The sequence below is a fragment of the Eimeria maxima genome, genomic scaffold, assembly GCF_000499605.1.
Source record: "Eimeria maxima Weybridge genomic scaffold, Emw_scaff381, whole genome shotgun sequence".
NCBI classification, from domain to species: Eukaryota; Apicomplexa; class Conoidasida; order Eucoccidiorida; family Eimeriidae; genus Eimeria; species Eimeria maxima.
This window is the reverse complement of record NW_013566466.1, coordinates 1-17,762: the sequence shown is the minus strand read 5'-3', so window position 1 is coordinate 17,762 and position 17,762 is coordinate 1. Positions and strand designations below refer to the sequence as shown.

The 17,762-nt window shown below is 49.5% G+C and overlaps 2 protein-coding genes across 2 annotated transcripts; one reads left to right on the top strand and one right to left on the bottom strand.

The window, feature by feature from the left end:
* Window positions 1-2,250: 2,250 nt before the first annotated feature.
* On the bottom strand, window positions 2,251-10,260 carry EMWEY_00030890 (hypothetical protein, conserved; the record flags this gene model as incomplete). Its single annotated transcript, XM_013481677.1, has 12 exons — window positions 2,251-2,640; window positions 2,864-3,916; window positions 4,070-4,782; window positions 4,929-5,303; window positions 5,403-5,534; window positions 5,712-5,824; window positions 6,111-6,177; window positions 6,343-6,561; window positions 6,956-7,078; window positions 7,264-7,527; window positions 7,989-8,613; window positions 8,902-10,260. The coding sequence occupies 12 exons, from the start codon at window positions 10,258-10,260 to the stop codon at window positions 2,251-2,253; spliced, it is 5,433 nt and encodes a 1,810-aa protein (XP_013337131.1).
* Window positions 10,261-16,598: 6,338 nt separating this feature from the next.
* Window positions 16,599-17,508, top strand: EMWEY_00030880 (longevity-assurance domain-containing protein, putative; the record flags this gene model as incomplete). Its single annotated transcript, XM_013481676.1, has 3 exons — window positions 16,599-16,646; window positions 17,220-17,286; window positions 17,393-17,508. The coding sequence occupies 3 exons, from the start codon at window positions 16,599-16,601 to the stop codon at window positions 17,506-17,508; spliced, it is 231 nt and encodes a 76-aa protein (XP_013337130.1).
* Window positions 17,509-17,762: the final 254 nt, after the last annotated feature.

The following is a 17,762-nucleotide window of genomic DNA, read 5'->3' as shown; positions in this document are numbered from 1 at the left end:
AATATCCTTCCGCTTGAATTTCCAGGAAAACCCGAATTAGGTCCAATGGGTTCCAACGCTTGTTGTTTGAAAGCAACAAATCCACGCTCTTCCTCCCCAACGAGACAATATGTCAAGAGTGAACAGCACGCGAAAAAACACACAACCTGGGCTTAGGGCGCACCGAAGACGAATACGTAGTCAATGAATTACGGTTGAGTTTGTTTCTCCGGCACTCTAGGGGACTCCAGCACCCGAGTAGCGGAGGCTCACCAACAACTCCAGTGGTGGCGCCAAAATGTGTTGTTAAGATGCTGATGGAGGGATATATATTCAAAAGGATAAGAAGTCTGTGCCTGGGACCTTGGAGTGCATATGCCTCAGCCTTGTACAGCAGCACCGACACATCCAACAATCATTGCCCTTCACCTCGCAAGCGCCTCACACGGCAGAAACTCACAAACACTCACTTGAATGCAGGCAAAAAGCAATTGCTATTTCATCTGGAAGCACAACATTACCCAGACATTCAGCTTTAGGAGGGGCGCGTAGGTGGCGGTCCCGTAACACAGCCGAGGGGTGGGGGGCCGCCGATTATCCATCTGTAGAGCAATGCCCTTGTTCATCCGGGTTCTTAGGAGGTCTATTCTAAACTAACCCATTAACTGTGAATCAGCCACGTAAAATTACTTCCTTTCGATGTTATCAGTTGGCCTGGCCACCACGCGCAACGACAAGCACTGTGGTCCCTGCGGGGTTATGGCTCATATCATGCTTGTCGAATAAACCGTTGTTGTGGTGTGTTGGTTTCTGGAAGCCTAATATGCATCTAGGGGTCGACTGAGATCTTCGTGCAACAACAACAACAATTCGACAGGCGTATGGGAACGAAAGTTGTCGATGCTCGCTGACGTCTCGAGAGTTGCAATGGCATTGACCTACGCTAAGAGTTCCTCAGGCTCCCTAGGCACAAGGGCTGAGAGCATGCTGCTGGTGGGAAGAGTAATGAGTTCGTCATTGGTCATGTAATAAGGTAGAAACCTTTAGTCCGCTTGACTGAAAGGTGAGCGAAAACACTGAACTCGCCGGCGCAACGTTCGCCTCTGGCCGGCAGCTTCCACCACACGTAAGCTGGGGCTGCCATATGCATATGCCCGAACCAGCGCCCTTCTGGTCAGCTGGGGAGGTAACTAGCGATATTGGCAACGTGAACTACACCTCACACATAACGTCCACCTGTTTCGCACCCTGGTTACCAGCACTGAGACACAGACACTTATTTGCCTCACTAGGGCCAAGCTGTTGGTTTCAAGACCAGTTCGTACATACTACTACTAGCTGCATGAGTGGCAGCAAAGACCAACGCGGCTGTATGTTATCTCTACAAAGGTGCTTGAACAGCTGCAGAGATCCGTTAAGGCACCTTGCGCGTGCAAGGTTGATTCTGGCAGTCGCGCTGGTTCACAGAGTCTTCAGAGACTACAGAAGGAAATAATTGCAAGCAAGCACATGGGGGAGCGAAGGAACACGAGACGCGTGTAAGGACGAAAGGAGGAGGAAGTCAGCTGGGGTACGGGGATGAAGTTCACGCGCTTCAGACAAGCCAACACTCACTGACAAAAATTGGAGCATCCACACACAACTGTCAACGTAAATATGACCCAGTCTGTTCCTCACCTCGCACTGATTCTAACAGTCTAAACGGAAGAACAGTAGCAATACGCAACGAAATGCGCGGAATACGCAATGCACTGCGACGGGGAAAGCAGACAACAGGGCGGGGAACCTCAATGATGACCGCAATGAAAAGCTACAGCCAAAAGAAAATGCATGATCAACGAATATGTCTCTTCCACTGCTCCAGAGAACCCACAGCAAAAGCCAGTCCCCCCAAAATTGCAAGTCAAGGATGGATCGACTACGCGGTTGCAACCAACAGCTGGTGCGCCTGCTTTGATTCAGGTGCTCTCCTGCTGGCGCTTCTGCCGCCAGTGCAGCAAAAACTTCCAGCATGACACAGAAAGACAATATGCCTCTCCAGACCGCATCTTCCCCTAACGGTACGCGTCAAAGAGGCCTGGCTACAACAGCTGCTGAGCTAAAAGTTGCACCAGTGTCTCCTAGAGCAACACGCTTTCAGATTAGCAACAGCGAAGAACGAAGCCTCTGCCTGACAGCACGAGGCAATCGAAGCGGTCCCTCGGCGCAACGAAGCAAACTTGTCTCATCGCGTGCAGCCGACACCGCCGACCGTGGCGCTGCTGCTGCTATTTAGGTGCGTCCATCGTTACCACCTTGGGGTGTACTGCCTCCTGAAGCAGCCGCAGCAGCATTTTGGTCCCCCATCGGAAGACTGCTAGTGCCTGCAGTGCCGCCGCCTCCGTTTCCATCTTCAGTGCTGGTTGCATGCGGTGCTGAAGAATGCACCCCTGCAGTGGGAGTGTTCGATGTTGAAGAGGGGCCTCCACTGCTGCCTCCAAAGCCAGCAGCGGCAGCGGCGGCTGCTTGGGGTTTCGGTGGCGACATAAATGGCCTAGTTGGTGGAGGGTACAATTTGTTGAGAGGTAGGAATTTGTCTGAGTTGCAGCAGCGCACCGGTAGCCCGGGGTCGAAGTAGCCCATTGTGTTCCATAGAAACATTTCCTTCATGTAAAATGGACCCTGCGCAAACCAAAACCAGGCGTGCTAATACGGAATGGAGTGCAAGCACATGGCTTGAGAAACTAATCATGACATCGTCAGCCGGTGGCTACTGCCTGTGCAACTGTTACCACAGTCGTGCGGGGCAACCACCGTAAATGCTACAAATGTGTTGTTCGTGGTTGCCGCTACATAGTGATGCTCCCGGTGCTGTAGCAGAAATATTCACATAGCCACATCCCACCTGCACGTTCCCCTTGGGGTCAATGTACTGCCAGCACTGTTCCTTCGTCACATCTGGCCTGCGGCCCTGTTGGTGCTGTCGTTGCTGCTGCTGCTGTTGCTGATGCAACAACTGCTGCCACTGTTGTTGCTGCTGATGCAACAACTGCTGCCCTTGCAGCTGCTGCTGCTGCTGGACCTGTTGCTGAAGCAGTACGTGTTGTTGCTGCAGCTGCTGCTGTGGGTGATGCTTCTGTTGCTGTTGCACCTGCTGGAACAGCTGCAGCTGCTGTCGAGTAAGTTGCTGCTGCTGCTGCTCGTTATCAGTTCCGCTGTCCCAAGTTTGCTGCCTCGGACCATGCCTTTGCTGCGACACCCCTGCGGAACGCTGTCCCCGGCAGTGCTGTTGTTGCTGTACCTCGTCATGCTCCAGCTGTTGGTGCTGGTGCTGTTGGAGTTGCTGCTGGTGCTGTTGTTGCTGTTGCAACTGCTGCTGCTGCAACTGCTGCTGCTGCTGCAACTGTTGCTGCAGCTGCTGCTGTTGCTGTAGTTGCTGCTGCTGCTGCAGCTGTTGCTGCTGCAGCTGCTGTTGTTGCAGCTGCTGCTGCTGCTGCAACTGTTGCAGCAGCTGCGCTGTCTTCTGAGCTCCCTCACCCTGCTGCAGTCTCTGCAGCAACAAACGCGCTTCCCGTGGCAAGTTCATTAAGGTAGCGGCAGCTGATGCTGTCGATGACGCTTGGCGCTGCTGCTGTTGAAGGTGTGCGTCCAATGTGCCATCCCGCTGCATGTCTGACTGCTGCTGTAACTGAAGCAACTGCTGTTGTCGCAGCTGCTGCCGCTGTATTTCCTGCTGTTGCATAGCTTGCTGCTGTAGGACCATATTCCGTTGTTGCTGCTGTTGCTGGTTTTGCTGTTTATGTTGCTGTGCTGCAGCAGCACGCAACAGCGCCAGTGCCTTCTGATGATGCTGCATCGTAGCAGCACCCCGACCCAGTGTCGGCTCGGCTGTGCCACGCTGTAGCTGCTGAAGCAATGGACGCAACTGGGCCTCCAGGTGTTGCTGCTGCTGTTGCTCCTGTGGACACAGAGAAGAACACAAATACACCACAATGACCACCGCAAGAACAGGATTTCGAGTGGTAGAGACAGCAACAGCCACAGCAGCGGTGTCAGTAGGAACTTCACTGTTGCAGCACAAAATGCATCGAAGATCATACGCCAATCTTACCAAGTCCTGCTGCTGCTGTTGCTGCTGCTGCCTGAGAAGAAGAAGTTGTTGTTGCTGCTGCTGTCGAACTGCAGCAGCTGCTAAGGCACTCAGAGCGTTATCTCCCCTCGATGTTTGCTGCCATTGTTGCTGATGCTGGCGCGGCACTTGATTCTGCTGCGATACCGTCAGGTTTGGCAGCATCACTCGCAATGCAGCAGACAACTGCTCAGCCGATAGAGGCTGCTGTTGCTGCTGCTGCTGCTGCTGCTGTGAATTATGTCCTGGTGCGCGTGCGGAGCCAGCGCCCCCTGCCTGCTGCATTTGAAGGTGTTGCTGCAAATGCTGCAGCAGTTGCTGTTGTTGCTGAGGCGTCAACTGCTGCGGCTGTTGCTGTTGCTGCGGTTGCCGCACCTGGGAGCCTATGACACCCACCGGCGGATGTGCAGGCCCTAGCCCTTGGAGACCAGTTGCTGCTGGCGTCTGCTGCGTTCCTGCGGCGCGACCTCCCTGCTGCAGTAGCTGCTGCTGCAGTTGCTGTTGGAGTTGCTGCTGCTGAAGCTGCTGCTGTTGCAGTTGTTGATGTTGGAGCTGCTGCTGCTGCATTTGATGCTGTTGTAACTGCTGCTGTTGCCAGTGCTGCTGCCACTGCTGCTGGCGCTGTTGCTGCTGTTGCGGCTGAACCAGTTGCAGTGACTGCTGCTCCAGCATCGCAGCCAAATCTTCCACGGCACCTGAAGACCAAATGCAGCAGCACAAAAGTAACAGGGCGCCATGTGCAGGCAGCACATCACCAAAATGCAAGCAATGCCCAAACGGCCTCACTGTCCTCCCATTAGCCCTTCGAAGCAACTGCAGCGGCAAAACCACCGCCACCTACCGCTTGTTACAGCGCAGTCTGCCCCCACAGATGCTTGATCCGCAGCCTTGCGTCGGGCGTGCTGCTGCTGTTGCTGCTGCGGCTGATGTTCCTGCTGCTGCTGTCCTGCAGCACCCTGTAACTCCTGAGTTCCTTCATCTCCCGAGAAACAGGCACTAGCCGGAGCACTTGATGAGGGATCTTGCTGTTGTTGCTGCTGCTGGCGTCCGCCTGTTGCTGCCGCAGACGCCCTACTGTCGCTTCTTGCATTTGAGGTGCTGCTTGTACTGTTTCCTCCTCGTTGCTTTCCTTCCCCTGCAGCAGTAGCAGCAGCAGGTGCTGCTGAGGACCCCGCCGCCGCCTCCTCAGCTGCCGGTCTAGGCTCCTGCTTCGGTTCTGTGGGCAACAGCAGCGAAATGCATCATCCGGTCCAGTGGGCACCAAACGCATACGCATCAAGCACCAACATCCCATAAAACAGCAGTGGCAACTTACGGCGTCTCCATTCCAACTCAACCACCTCTGTCTCTTTTCGCTTCGCGGCGGCAGCAGCAGTCTTCCGACGTCTCAGCTGTTCGCGCTGTCTCCGCAGCTCCTCAGGCAATTCGGACTCGTCCACCTGTTCCCCTGCGGACGCACCCAGTACAGCCACAAGCGCTGACTCCGCCGGTGTTCGTGTTTATGTCGATGCTGCTACCCCGAGGCTCAGCAGACCCCAACAACAGCAGCTGGTGCACCACCAGCTACACAGATTTGCCCGCAAAAGCACCTGCTGCTACAGCACCAGCGACACAGCCTACTGACCGTTCATGATACGGGAGGTAATTCCTCGCTGCGTTGTTCCCCTCGGGCGGAATGCTTGATTTTCCGCAGCGGCCAGCAGACGCTCGTTGGGCTGCGGTGCATTCGGGGGCTCCCTGAGCAGATATACAGACACAAAGAAGAGATACAGATGCAAAAAAGAGAAACAGAGGCAGAGAAGATATATAGACTCACGGAAGAATCACGGACGCAACGGAGAATAACGCACGCAGAAAAGCACTACAGCGGCAAAGGATAATCTGTTCCCAAAAGCTTCTTTTTTGCAGAATCCAATCAGCGAACCGAATGCAAAGTATATGAATTGCCGCAAAGTCATCACAAGTCACAATGGCCATTCCTATTGCTGTCGTTGCTGCTGCTGATGTGCGCCTGGCTACTCACAAATCAGACTCCGGCTTCCACGCTATATGATACAGTTCATCGAACTGGAGACGCTGCACAGATTCTCCTGCAGCACGAACACCAAATCAAAGCCGAAGTTGAGATGGGGGAGAGCAAAGAAAAGGGCAAAATGTGGCTTCTAGCAGCACTAGCAACGACAAGAAACTAAGGGTGCCGCAAACTAAAAATGACGAGACAGATGGGGAACCACCCTCCTAATGGCGTGCAAAACCACTAAATCTGTGAGCAGAAACGGCAGAAGACAGCATCTTGCCTCTATAATCGAGGACACTCAGCGAGTTATCAACTTTCATGCGAGGGTATGTGGAAGCTGTGGCGAAGTAGGAGCCGCAAGGTGCCCATAGAGCCAAGACGGTGCACGGGGCTTTGAACTCGCTGATGTGCTGCATGCCCTGTGACGCCTTGTCCCTATAATAGAAGCTAACCTCTCCTACATAAAGAACAGCGGACACGGGTAAGCATACATGGGGGGCAACCGATAATACAAGAGCAGACAACCTAGCAAGACTACCCTAACAACACCCACAGAGTAGCAACCCTGCATACAGAATTCTAAATAACCCAAGCACAACCCGCGGTGGTCGGCGACGGCAGTAACACGGAAACAGGCAGATATGATATTTATGAACAGAAGAGGCAGTAAGTAGAGAGAAGCGTTTCTAGAAAGGAAAAAAGTCGACCGGTAGCCAAGTGCATTGCAGAGCCGCAGCAGCTCAGCAGCAGGCCTCGCTAAAGCATGGTGCTACAGGGGCAATGAGGAAGATGAAAACAGGGAAGTCCTTAAGGGGTGCAAATACATGAAAAAACCATTTGTTTCTATTTACCGGCTAGGTTGCCGAAGCCCGCCACCACCGCCATTTGGCCAAAGGGGCAGAAAGACACAAAGTTACGGTACCGACGCGGGAAGACGAACTGCGTGCGCCCTTGACGGTCCAGTAGCAAGATATCTGCAGGCAACAAGAGGGAGAGGTAACCAACAGCAAAAGAAAAAGACAAAAAAATGCATGCACATTAATCTCAGCCCATACAACCCCATAAACCACAACACAAGCCTTCCTAAAGACAAGAACACTTAACTAGCATCAGCGCAGACACCGGATCGCCAGGGATCTGTATGCAGCTGTAGCCTTACCACTTGGAGACTTCCCCTCTATTAGGACAAACTCATCCCTAGTGGGGCTCCATGTTACATCTTGCACAATTTTCTTGCTGATGCGCCGGACGCAGCAATGAAGCGCCAACATAGCATCCCCCTGCTGCGAGTCCTGCTGCTGCTCTTGCTCCTGTTCCTGTTGGGCCAGACGCTGAATGTGCTGCAATGCCGCAACAGCCTGGGGGTGTTGCGGCGCCCCGAAGGAGACTGCCCAGCAGTCACCAACCCCACCGTAATTCTCTCCTGCATGAAGAGCACGCAGTCAATCCACTCGAGGCATGCAACAGAGTATGCAGCAGCCATGCTGCAAGTATTGACAGGAGGACGAAGGTCCAGCAGAGAACAATATAAAGGAAGAGAAGCAAGACAAGCAGAAATATTCAGGACACAAGCCAAGGTGGTCACACACATAAACAAAGAGATGCAACGCAAGACGCAAACCCTAAACCCTACACTATACCCTAAACGGAAACCACCGGGGACAAAGAACGCTGAGAGGATGACGCAGCATTTAAGAACTACTGGGGAGAGGCGCGACACTGCAAACGGAGAAATCAGCAGATGCTGTCAGCTGCATACAACACTTAATAGGTAGTACACAAGACACCGAGGGAAAGGCGCCAAGAACAAATTGCCATAAGATGAAGGGAAAAGGGAGAAAAATAAAAAGAAAGAGGAGAAAGAACGCAAGAACATGCATGCACCTGTTGCATCGACAGTGGTGCTTGCGACCGCAAGGAGGGCAGAGCCGGAGGCGCTCCATAAGAAGTCCGTGGAGTCTGCTGAAGGTAGCACCTGCCAGGCAAGCAACCTTACAAGGGCCTTATCATACTCTTTTGCTGCTGCTGGTGATGCTGCTGCAGCAACCGCTGCAACAGCACGGGAGGCAGGCACCGATGCTGTTGCTGCTGTTGCTGCATCTGCTCCACCATCCCCTGCTGAGCCAGCAGTCGCACCAACACCCGCCTCTGCGGACTTTTGCAGCTGCTCCTGCAGCAGATCCAGCAGCTGTTGCTGGGGGTTTGGTGTAGGGTCAAAAGCTGCTGTTGCTTCAGGGTCCTCTCCTCGTTCTTTTGCTGCTGCGACTGCTGTGGCAAATCCTGCTGCTGCAGCAGACACATCTGGGACCTCTACGACCGAGAAGGACGGGGGACAAGCAGCAGCCTGCTGCTGTTGCTGCGTGGCTCCAAAGGAGAAACATGCAATGTGCAGGCGCCTCTCGCGCTGCCCCTGCTGCTGCTGCCGCTGCACAGGACAGATGCCGAAGGTCTTGAGCCGCCGCACGAAAATCGTAAAGAGCAAATTATTTAAATCGTTGCCAGCGTACACCTGAACCCCACCACATAAACACAATACACTAGATACGATGGGCCACTGGCTGCAGCAGCAGCAGCAGCAGCAGCACGAGCAGCAAGGCAACACAAACACTCTGTAAGCTGCACCGCTGCAGCAGCAATGCAGCTATAGGGAAAAAGGATGTTGGCAGTACAAGGAACACGTGCCTCATACAAACCAACGCACTGCACGCACAGCAGCAGCAGCACGAACAGCAGGAGGAGCAGCACAGCACAAACTACTTGCAGCGGCAACAATAGCTATACACCGCAGCAAACGCACCAACAAGTGGGGCCTCCTAGGGATGCAGCAGAAGGCTTCATCATCTCTCCACTGCAGCAGAGGCCACACGAGTCGCTTCTGCTGCAACGAAGCAACAACTTTCCCTGTTGCTGCTTCCCAAACAAACACGTTGTGCTCTGCTGCTGCTGCTGCAGCTGCTGCGGCTGCCGATGCTGCTGCTGCAGCACCACCACCCGCAGTCATCCCTGCAGCTGCAGCAGAAGCTGAGGAAGAAGCAGCGTCCGTATTGCTGCAGCCAGCGTCTGCTGCGCACTCGCTTGCAGAGCTGCTGCTGTTGCTGCTGCGCTGCTGCTGCTGCATCAGCATCGACCGCAGATCTAGCTGTATATTTGCTACCAAGTATGTTCCTCGTGGGGACCAGTGCAAGGCCTTGACCTGAGCATCCGGATCCACCTGCTGCAGCAGCTGTTGCTGCAGCAGCAGCTGCTGCTGCTTCTCCTGCTCCTGCTGACCCTGAGGCTTGATCTCGGGCTTAAGCGGCAAACGCACAAGCTGCCTCTGCATCTCTGCAGAAACCAACTGCAGCACGCTCTCCCTGATTGCAGCTGCTGCTGCTTGCGAAGGAGTTGGTGCTGCTGCTGTTGCTCCAGCAATTGCAGCTGCAGCAGCAGCCGCGGTGGCAGACCTCTTACGCTCACCTTGACCTTGCTTCAGCAGCCAGTCTGCGCGCAGCAGCTGCTGCGCCGCTTGCTGCTGCAGCTCCGGCCCCACAGTCCATGTAGGATGCTCAAGCAGCAGCAAACCTTCTGCTGCAGTAACCACAGCTAGCCGCCTCCCGCAGGGAGACCATGAGGCCTCCTTTGATGCCCCAGGTACAAACAGTAGAGGCATCAGCACAGTTTGCTGCTGCTGCTGCTGCTGCTTCTGTGCCTGGGCGGGCGTGTTGCTGCTGCTTTCGTCCTTAGCTGCACTCGACGCAGAATCGGTGGTTCCTCCAGCGGCGGGCTTCTGCTCCCCACCTGCAGCAGCAGCTGCTTCACCTGGAGCTGCTGCTGCTGCATCTTTGCCTTCGTTTGCTGCTGATTCCTGTGGAGCCAGTCGTACCTTCAGCAGCTGCAGGAGTGTCAGACCCTTTTTCTCACTACATAGGAGGCAGCATCCTGGCTCAGTACTAACGATCTGCGGTAGAGGAGGAACTGCTGCTGCTGCTGCTGCTGTTGCTGCTGCTGCTTGATCGGTGGTGTCAGGTTTCGTAGCACCAGAAGGAGGCGATGATTGCAGGTCCCCTGTTGCTGCTGCTCCTCCTCCTGCTGCAGCCTCGCCGTTAGGAGTCCCTGCTGCTGCACTGCGGCCGTCCGTGTTGTTTGCTGCTGCTGCTGCCCCTCCAGTCTCGCTCATCTCCACAACTGCAGCAGACCTCGAGTCAAGGAAGAACGATAGCTTGCTGGAATCTGCTGCTTGCGGTGCTGCTGCTCACGCTGCAGTGCCTGCTTATGCAGATAGGTGTCCACCAGTTGCTGCTGCTGCTGCTGCTGTTATTCTTGATGCCAAACCTGTTGATGCTTTCGGTAGCAGCTGTTGGTAGGGCCAAGGTTGCTACTGCTGCGGGTGATGCGACCTTGCCACCACCAGCTGCTGAGGGTGTGCTGCTGCTGCTGTTGCTGCTGCTGCTGTTGCTGTTGCTGCTGCTGTTGCTTATGTTGTTGTTGCCGCCGTTGTTGCGGCTGCCTCCTCTATTGCCGAGGCAGCAGCTGTTAGTACAGATGTACTTGTTAAGAGTACACCTGGGGAGGAGGGTTGCTCCTGCCGCTGCCGCTGTCACTGCTGCAGCAGCAGCAAGATTTAACGGGCAATAATAAGGGGTCGTGCTGCTGTGCAGCTGCCCGTTAAGTTGGCAAGAAACAGATAGATATATATACGGGACAGCACCAAGGAGCAGCAGCAGCAGCAGCAGAGCTAACTGGAGCTACTCTATATATGTGGGGCTGCCCAGACACCCAGAGAAAAAGACGCAAATCGATGTAAGAAATGCTGTGCTGCTGTGGCTGTTAGTTAGCGTATAACTGTCGCCACAGCAACAAAGGACGCTGCTGCTAAGCTGCCGCTGCTGCAGCACGCAGGCTGCTGCTGCATACACCAAACGCCTGCTGCTTAGACTGATGAATAGCAGCAAAATGATGTGGGGATAGATAGTACAGGCCGTCACAAAGGCCTGTCTGTCTGCCCACAAATGGGCTCTTAACGGGACCCCTTACCGTGCAATGCTGTTGTTGTTAACGGCTGCTGCTGCTGCTGCTGCTGCAGTTGCCGCTGCTGCTGCTGTCGCAACAGGAAGGAAACTACAATAGTCACCCAAAAAACCTCTTAAAGAAAGAGCAAGCAAAGAGACACCTCTTAAAGAAAGAGCAAGCAAAGAGACACACACGCATGCATGCAAGCCAGCGCACACGGACCCTTACTAATAGAGAGGGCGGCAGACACAGAGCCTGTGGGTGTACAGACCCCACGAAGAACACGCTAGTAAGATAGCCACCAAAGAGGTAGAGAATACAACCTAAGATATAAGCCGTTAACCCCGTTGCTGCTGTTGCTTGAGCTGCTGTTGTTGCTGCTGATGATGCTGATGCTGCCGATGCTACTGCTGCGACCTGCAGCAGGAGTCGATGGAGAAGAATGAAAGGCTGCCGCAAATGATGCAACACTCTTGGCCCTAAATGTTATGCCTACTGCACAGGAGGCAGCAGTTGTCGTCGCAGAAAAAGCAAATGCCTCGCTGCAGCCGGTGCAGTACATGCAATTCAGGTGTACAGACACCGAATTTTGCCGCAGTTGCTGCTCTCCAACCACGGAACAGCAGCACAATAGTGGAAATATATATGGAACATAGACGGAATCAGGGCAACCAGAAATACTCTAATGCAGAGAAGAGCTGGAGCAGGGCTGCAGACGCCGCGCGAGGGTCTAGGCTTTATGGTACAGGGTTAAGAAGGGAACATGTCCCTCAAGCGTGGGAACTTGCAAGGCAGAAAAAAGCGTAGAGAGACACATAGTGCTGTTCTGCGTTGTTGATCTCTGTTGCGTTTGCCGCCGCTGCTACGGATGCAGAAGCCACTACAGCGGCTGCCGCTGCTGCCGCTGCTGCTCCCGCGCTGGCGGTCTGCGCAAAGCAGAAAACTCAGCCACACAAACACCACCTTCTTCTTGTAGATGAATTAATCATCCCACAAACATGAAACTTAAAGCCCTTATTGCCAATAAATCCTCTCTCCACGTTGGCTCGGCTCCCCCCAGGGACCCCCCACGGCCCCCCTCTGGCAACACGCAAGCTCCGTGTGTATTTACATCCGGCACAGTTTTCTTACACTTCACTCTAATTGCACATGTAAAATCCAGCTGTTGGCTAGAGCTTTACCACAAGACACAAGATTTGAGGTATTCGGTTCTGAGTTGTGGGGGCTCCTGTGACTTCGAGTGTAATGAGTCCTCGATCTTATACAAGCGTTGCCGGGAGTTGCGTTTCAGTTAAAATAGTTAAAATGAGAGTCCTACAGAACACCTTGTGGTCCCCCCCCAGGGGCTACAGGCTTCCTGGGCACACCTGCCCAAGCGCCTAAACATGAAGGTAACACGACATCCTGACATATGCTGCACTGCGCCTTGGTGCAACTGAAGGTGGAAGGTAGAGCCAATTCCAATCACACCCGAACCTTCTGTTCTGAATGCACACACTTGGTGGACGGTTGTTGAGGAGTTGGCGAGCATGCAGGCCGCTTAATAGGGGCATTTCCAGCGTAGTGTGACAGCTGTACACCGAGCGACGACCGCCAACCGAGCGATCGTAGTTCGAGCAATTGCTTTTTATTGGCCATGTGGGAGACTTTGGAGGGAGGTGCTGCAAACTAGTTGTTCATACGCTGGAGATAGTAAAAATACAGTCGGCTGCTGGAACGTAGGAATTAGAGACGCGCGGACCCTGTTCCTGTCCTTACTTGGTCGACGGGTTTAAAGGGGTTTCAGGATCTCAGCAGAGGCATCACATGAGCTGGGCTACAGTTGGAGTGGAAATTACATTTCTTCAAAAAGGCCGCTGGTACACCCTTTCTCCAGGCGTAGTGAGCACGAACTCCCACGGGCCTGAAGTAATCAAACTATTGTACGTTGTTGTGGCCAATATATGGCAGCGGACAACCTGCAGCGCACCTTGCAGCTATTTTTGTTGCACAGATTACAAAAGCACCAGTTGATCTAAGCGTATCAAATGCCTCCCTTTATGCATGTGGACCTGGCCCTCAGGAGCCAATCAGCCCGCCATTAGAAGCATGGCCCAACTTCGGATAGAGCATGCTATATCTCTTCCTACCCAGATGCACAGGCACTCAGCTCCATTGTTACTCAGCAAGTGGCGAGCTGATTCAGGATAGGGCTTCTCCAGCGCTTGACGCTGCTGAAGAGAGTGATGTTTCTGGGCTACTATCGGTTCCTGTGTCCATGTCTCACTGCTGCGCCTCTCTTGCTGCTGCGCTACCTTTTCTGGTGAATTTATAACTTCATACACCTCATAATCTGCTGCTGTGGAATGCTGAATTAGTGAAATCGAAATTGGCTTCCCTGCATATTCCATTTTGCTGGAATGTGAGTAGGGTTCTCTCCATGCATAGCACAGCTGATGGCACTGAGTTTACTGCTGGATGAAGACAAGAATACCGTGTTTAGGCGCAAACTAAGGAAGTGGGAAAACATCATGATGAAGGATGTGCTGCTGTATGATACACGTATACCCCACAAGGACCGAAATGAAATCACTTTGATCAACTTTAATGGGTACAGAGTGGCTAATGCTGTAGAAGTGTGTAGCTGCACCTTTCAGTTTGACCGTTTGCCTGTAAGTTATTCCAAGTAATCCGCTAATACTGAGCAGCATGGTGAATGCGCCGTAGAGCACTTGGCGTCCCAATCAGCAATGATGCTTTTCTGGAGGCAGTGGCGCGTGCAGGCGTCATGAGTGAATAGTTGTGTTAGTCGTGCACCACTGCATCACACTTTGCATGCGGCCCCGGCGTTTCTCTGACTGCTTTGTTTGCTTGCCTGGAGATACTCTTTAAAGCTTTAATGTTATAACTTCCAAGCATCCTTCATGCGTCTGCAATACCGACTTATGAGAGCTTCGCTACTGTGGAATTAACAGGTGCGCCATTCAATACGTCCTCTCTGAAACTACTGAGTGTAACGAGACTCCCTAAGCGTATGCAGCGATTACTTTGCGCTGAACTAGAATCCGCATAGTGATGGTTAGAATTCCGTAACAGCAGATGACCCCCCTTCCCCAGGTCCCGATTACCCCGAGCTTGGTAAATTACACGCCAAGGGCTGTGAGAGAAGTGGCAGCATTTCAATTATTGCAACTCACCTTGCTGCAGGCAATGCACCAAGCACACAACCTCACATGCAAGTACAATAAGGCATTCTTCGCTGCATTAATTAGCACAGTTGGGAATGGTTGTCGATTTAAGCTTGTGTGCAGGCTTCTTTTTTATGTGTAGGCAGCCTTCTAAGGCCGATTTAGTGTTCACATGAGAGCTGCAGCAAGGCAAGTCAACAGCCCCACATGAAAACAAAACCAACTGCTCTTTGCTGAATTCCCAAGGACTGTAGAGAATTGTTCAAGGCTTTTATTATTATGAAAGTTGTTTACTTGGGGGTAGGTTGCCTACTACTGGAGTGTGAGTGTTCATCTTGTAAACGCGTGCAGACTATGTGTTGCACTGTGCCTCCACTAGTTGAGCCCTTGAATAAAAGTTAATGTTGCGCAATGTAGACATTTGTATTAATTGCATGAATTGTGATTGTTTAATGAAATATATATGTCTTGAAGGTAATGACACAAAGTTAAGCGCTGACATATTATAATATGAGGTTGTGCAGTACGCCACGGCGCAAGGAGGCACATAGGTGGGTGAGCCCACTGGAACTCACTCGCGAGTCATTCATTCTACAGACCTCTCCTTTTATTGTTTTTACGTTTTTTTTTGATTTTTGAATGTTCCTTTTTTCTTTAGGAGTTGAGGGAGGGACATGCAAATCTCGATTTCCCTGAAATGTAGCGTCACTGAGCTACCGACCACTTAGTAAACGTCTTTGTTGCGTTGCGTTTCTTCCTCTTTATATATATTGTTTCTTTTTTTTTAGGGAGAGAAGACGTTTATTAGGTAATATATTAGCTGAAACCTGCATTTGCAGGGTGCCTAGTGGCGTCTTGGCAACCCTTGCATGCCGCCACCACAATGAAGTTGGAGGCGGCGCGACAATTAATAGCCAGAAAACTTCAATCTTTCCGTATGGAAGATGGAGAGCTGGTCTACCACACTCTTTCTTATTTAGTTGAATCAGAAAGAGGACCTTTTTGGAAGGTGTATTTGTTGAATCCATCGGTGTCCTATGATGATGCAATATACGTCTTGGTGGTAAGGTGCAGCCATAAATTATAATTCTTAATAAATATAAAAAATAAGATATATAATATAAATATATTAAGGGTTTATTAAGAAATCTACTCATTATTTAATAAATAGACACAAAAATAACATCCTATGCACTATGCATGCAGAAGAACTTATTAGTTACTCTTGAAATTCAAAGGATGCAGCTCTTTTTTTTACGGTTTTTTTTTGTCTTTTTTTCCCTCCTCCCATCTTTATATTATATTAATAAGAAATTAATTCCTTTTGTGTGTATTGCATGCACTATATTAATGCAGGCATTAATTGCTGTTAGTCTATTAAGACTTATTATTAGCGGAGGAAGCAGCGGAGCTCTTAGACGTCTGCCGTGTATTTCAAAGAAATTGGCAAAATCGTCACGATGTGTTCGTCCAGGAAAGTTGCATAAATTCGGAGAAAATGTTTGGTAAGTTTGCATGCAAGCATGCATGCATGCATGAATTGATTAATTAATTAATTAATTAATTAATTCATGCATGCATGCATGCACGAATTAATTAATTAATTAATAGCAATATAGTATATGTATGTACATATATTAAAGGAATTGTCTATATATCTACACTATACTATATACCATTATGATGATGTATTATTTCCTTTTTTTTTTTTCTTTTTTTTTCCTTTCTTGTTGCTTGCAGGTACACCCTATGGCATGGTACTGCTTTCTTTTGGGGCTGTTATGTATTATATTCAGAATATGGTACTGAAGAAGTACCAGGTTGGCCACAATTACATTTGCAGCGTCCTGATGGTAGATGGTACGTATACTGGACAATATAAGGTATTTGTATATATACCTCTATAAGAATTAGATTAATATTTATATATTATTACTGTATATATAATTATATAGTACTTCTTTTTCTTTCTTTTACATTTATAGCTGTGTATACACCTGAATATTTAGCTTACCATTTATATACATTACAGTATACAATTATATATATACCATCATGACTTCTTTTTGTTTCTTTCTTATATATATACATTTATATTTATTTATTTATTTATTTATATATTTATTTATTTGTTTATTTATTGTATAGGTATTGGATGGCAGCTCCTGAGGAAGTAGCACGAGGATCAGGAGGTTGGCCTCTTCTCCTTCCTGCAATAACAATGAGGAATTATTATTTATTTCAATTAGCATTTTGGCTAAGTTGTTTGGCATTTATTAATCTAGAAACAATTAGAAAAGATTATTCTATTCTTTTTCTTCATCATGTTGTTACTATTATGTTAGTCTTATTTTCTTATTTCTGCTCTTATTGGAAAGTTGGCGTGGTAAGTACAAGAAAAAAAAAAAGAAGAAAAAAATAAAAATAAATATAAAGGGATAAAAAAGGGGAATAATAAATACAGATAAATAAATATGAAATAGAGACGCATACATGAATAATGATTAAATATAAAAAAATAAATTTTTTTTTTTTTTTTTTTTTTTTTTGTGTGTATGCATGCAGGTTGTATTATTATTACATGATGCAGCAGATATGCTTTTATATTTATCTAAAAGTTTACATTATAGTCGTGTTAGATCAGGAGTAGTAGAGGTATCTTTTGGTGCATTTGTTGTTGTATATTTTATGACTAGATTAATTATATTTCCTTTTTATTGCGTAAGACCTAGTCTTAATACTACTCTTATTAGGGCATTAACACAAGACTTTGTTGAGACCAGATGGAGAATACCTGGCGGTACAGCATTACCTGCATTCCTTGTTGTATTACAGGTATGTTTATTTTTTTTTTTTATTTTTTTTTTTTTAAAGGGTTTAGGGTTTAGGGTTTAGGGTTTAGGGTTTTTGAGGGTTTAGGGTTTAGGGTTTAGGGTTTAGGGTTTTTTTTTTTTTTCAGATTTTACACATTTATTGGTTTTGGTGTATCATCAAGATGGTCATCGGACTTGTTACTGCCGTTCGCAGTAAGTCTTCTTCTATACAAGGGTTTAGGGTTTAGGGTTTAGGGTTTATTTATATTTATTTTATTTATTTATTTATTTATTTATTTATTTATTTATTTGCATGCAGATGGATCACGAGAAGACTGCGAAGATGTCCGCAGTGAGGATGAAGATGATGGAGATGATGACGAACAAGAAGAAGAAGAAAAAAAAAAACAAGAAAACAATAAAAAAGATCAATGATTTATATCTATATATGCATGCATGCATGCATGTATGCATGTATCTATGTATGTAGCTGCATGCACGCATGTATGTAGCTGCATGCATGCATGCATGCATGCAAGATACCGACACAGCCCCATTCCCCCGTTTTTCCTCCTTCCCTCCCCCTCCTTTTTGTTTTCCTCTTTTTTCTTTTTCTTATTATATAAGACAGCAGGAAGAAAGAGGATATACACATCTATTTATTGGATATATATATATATATATATATA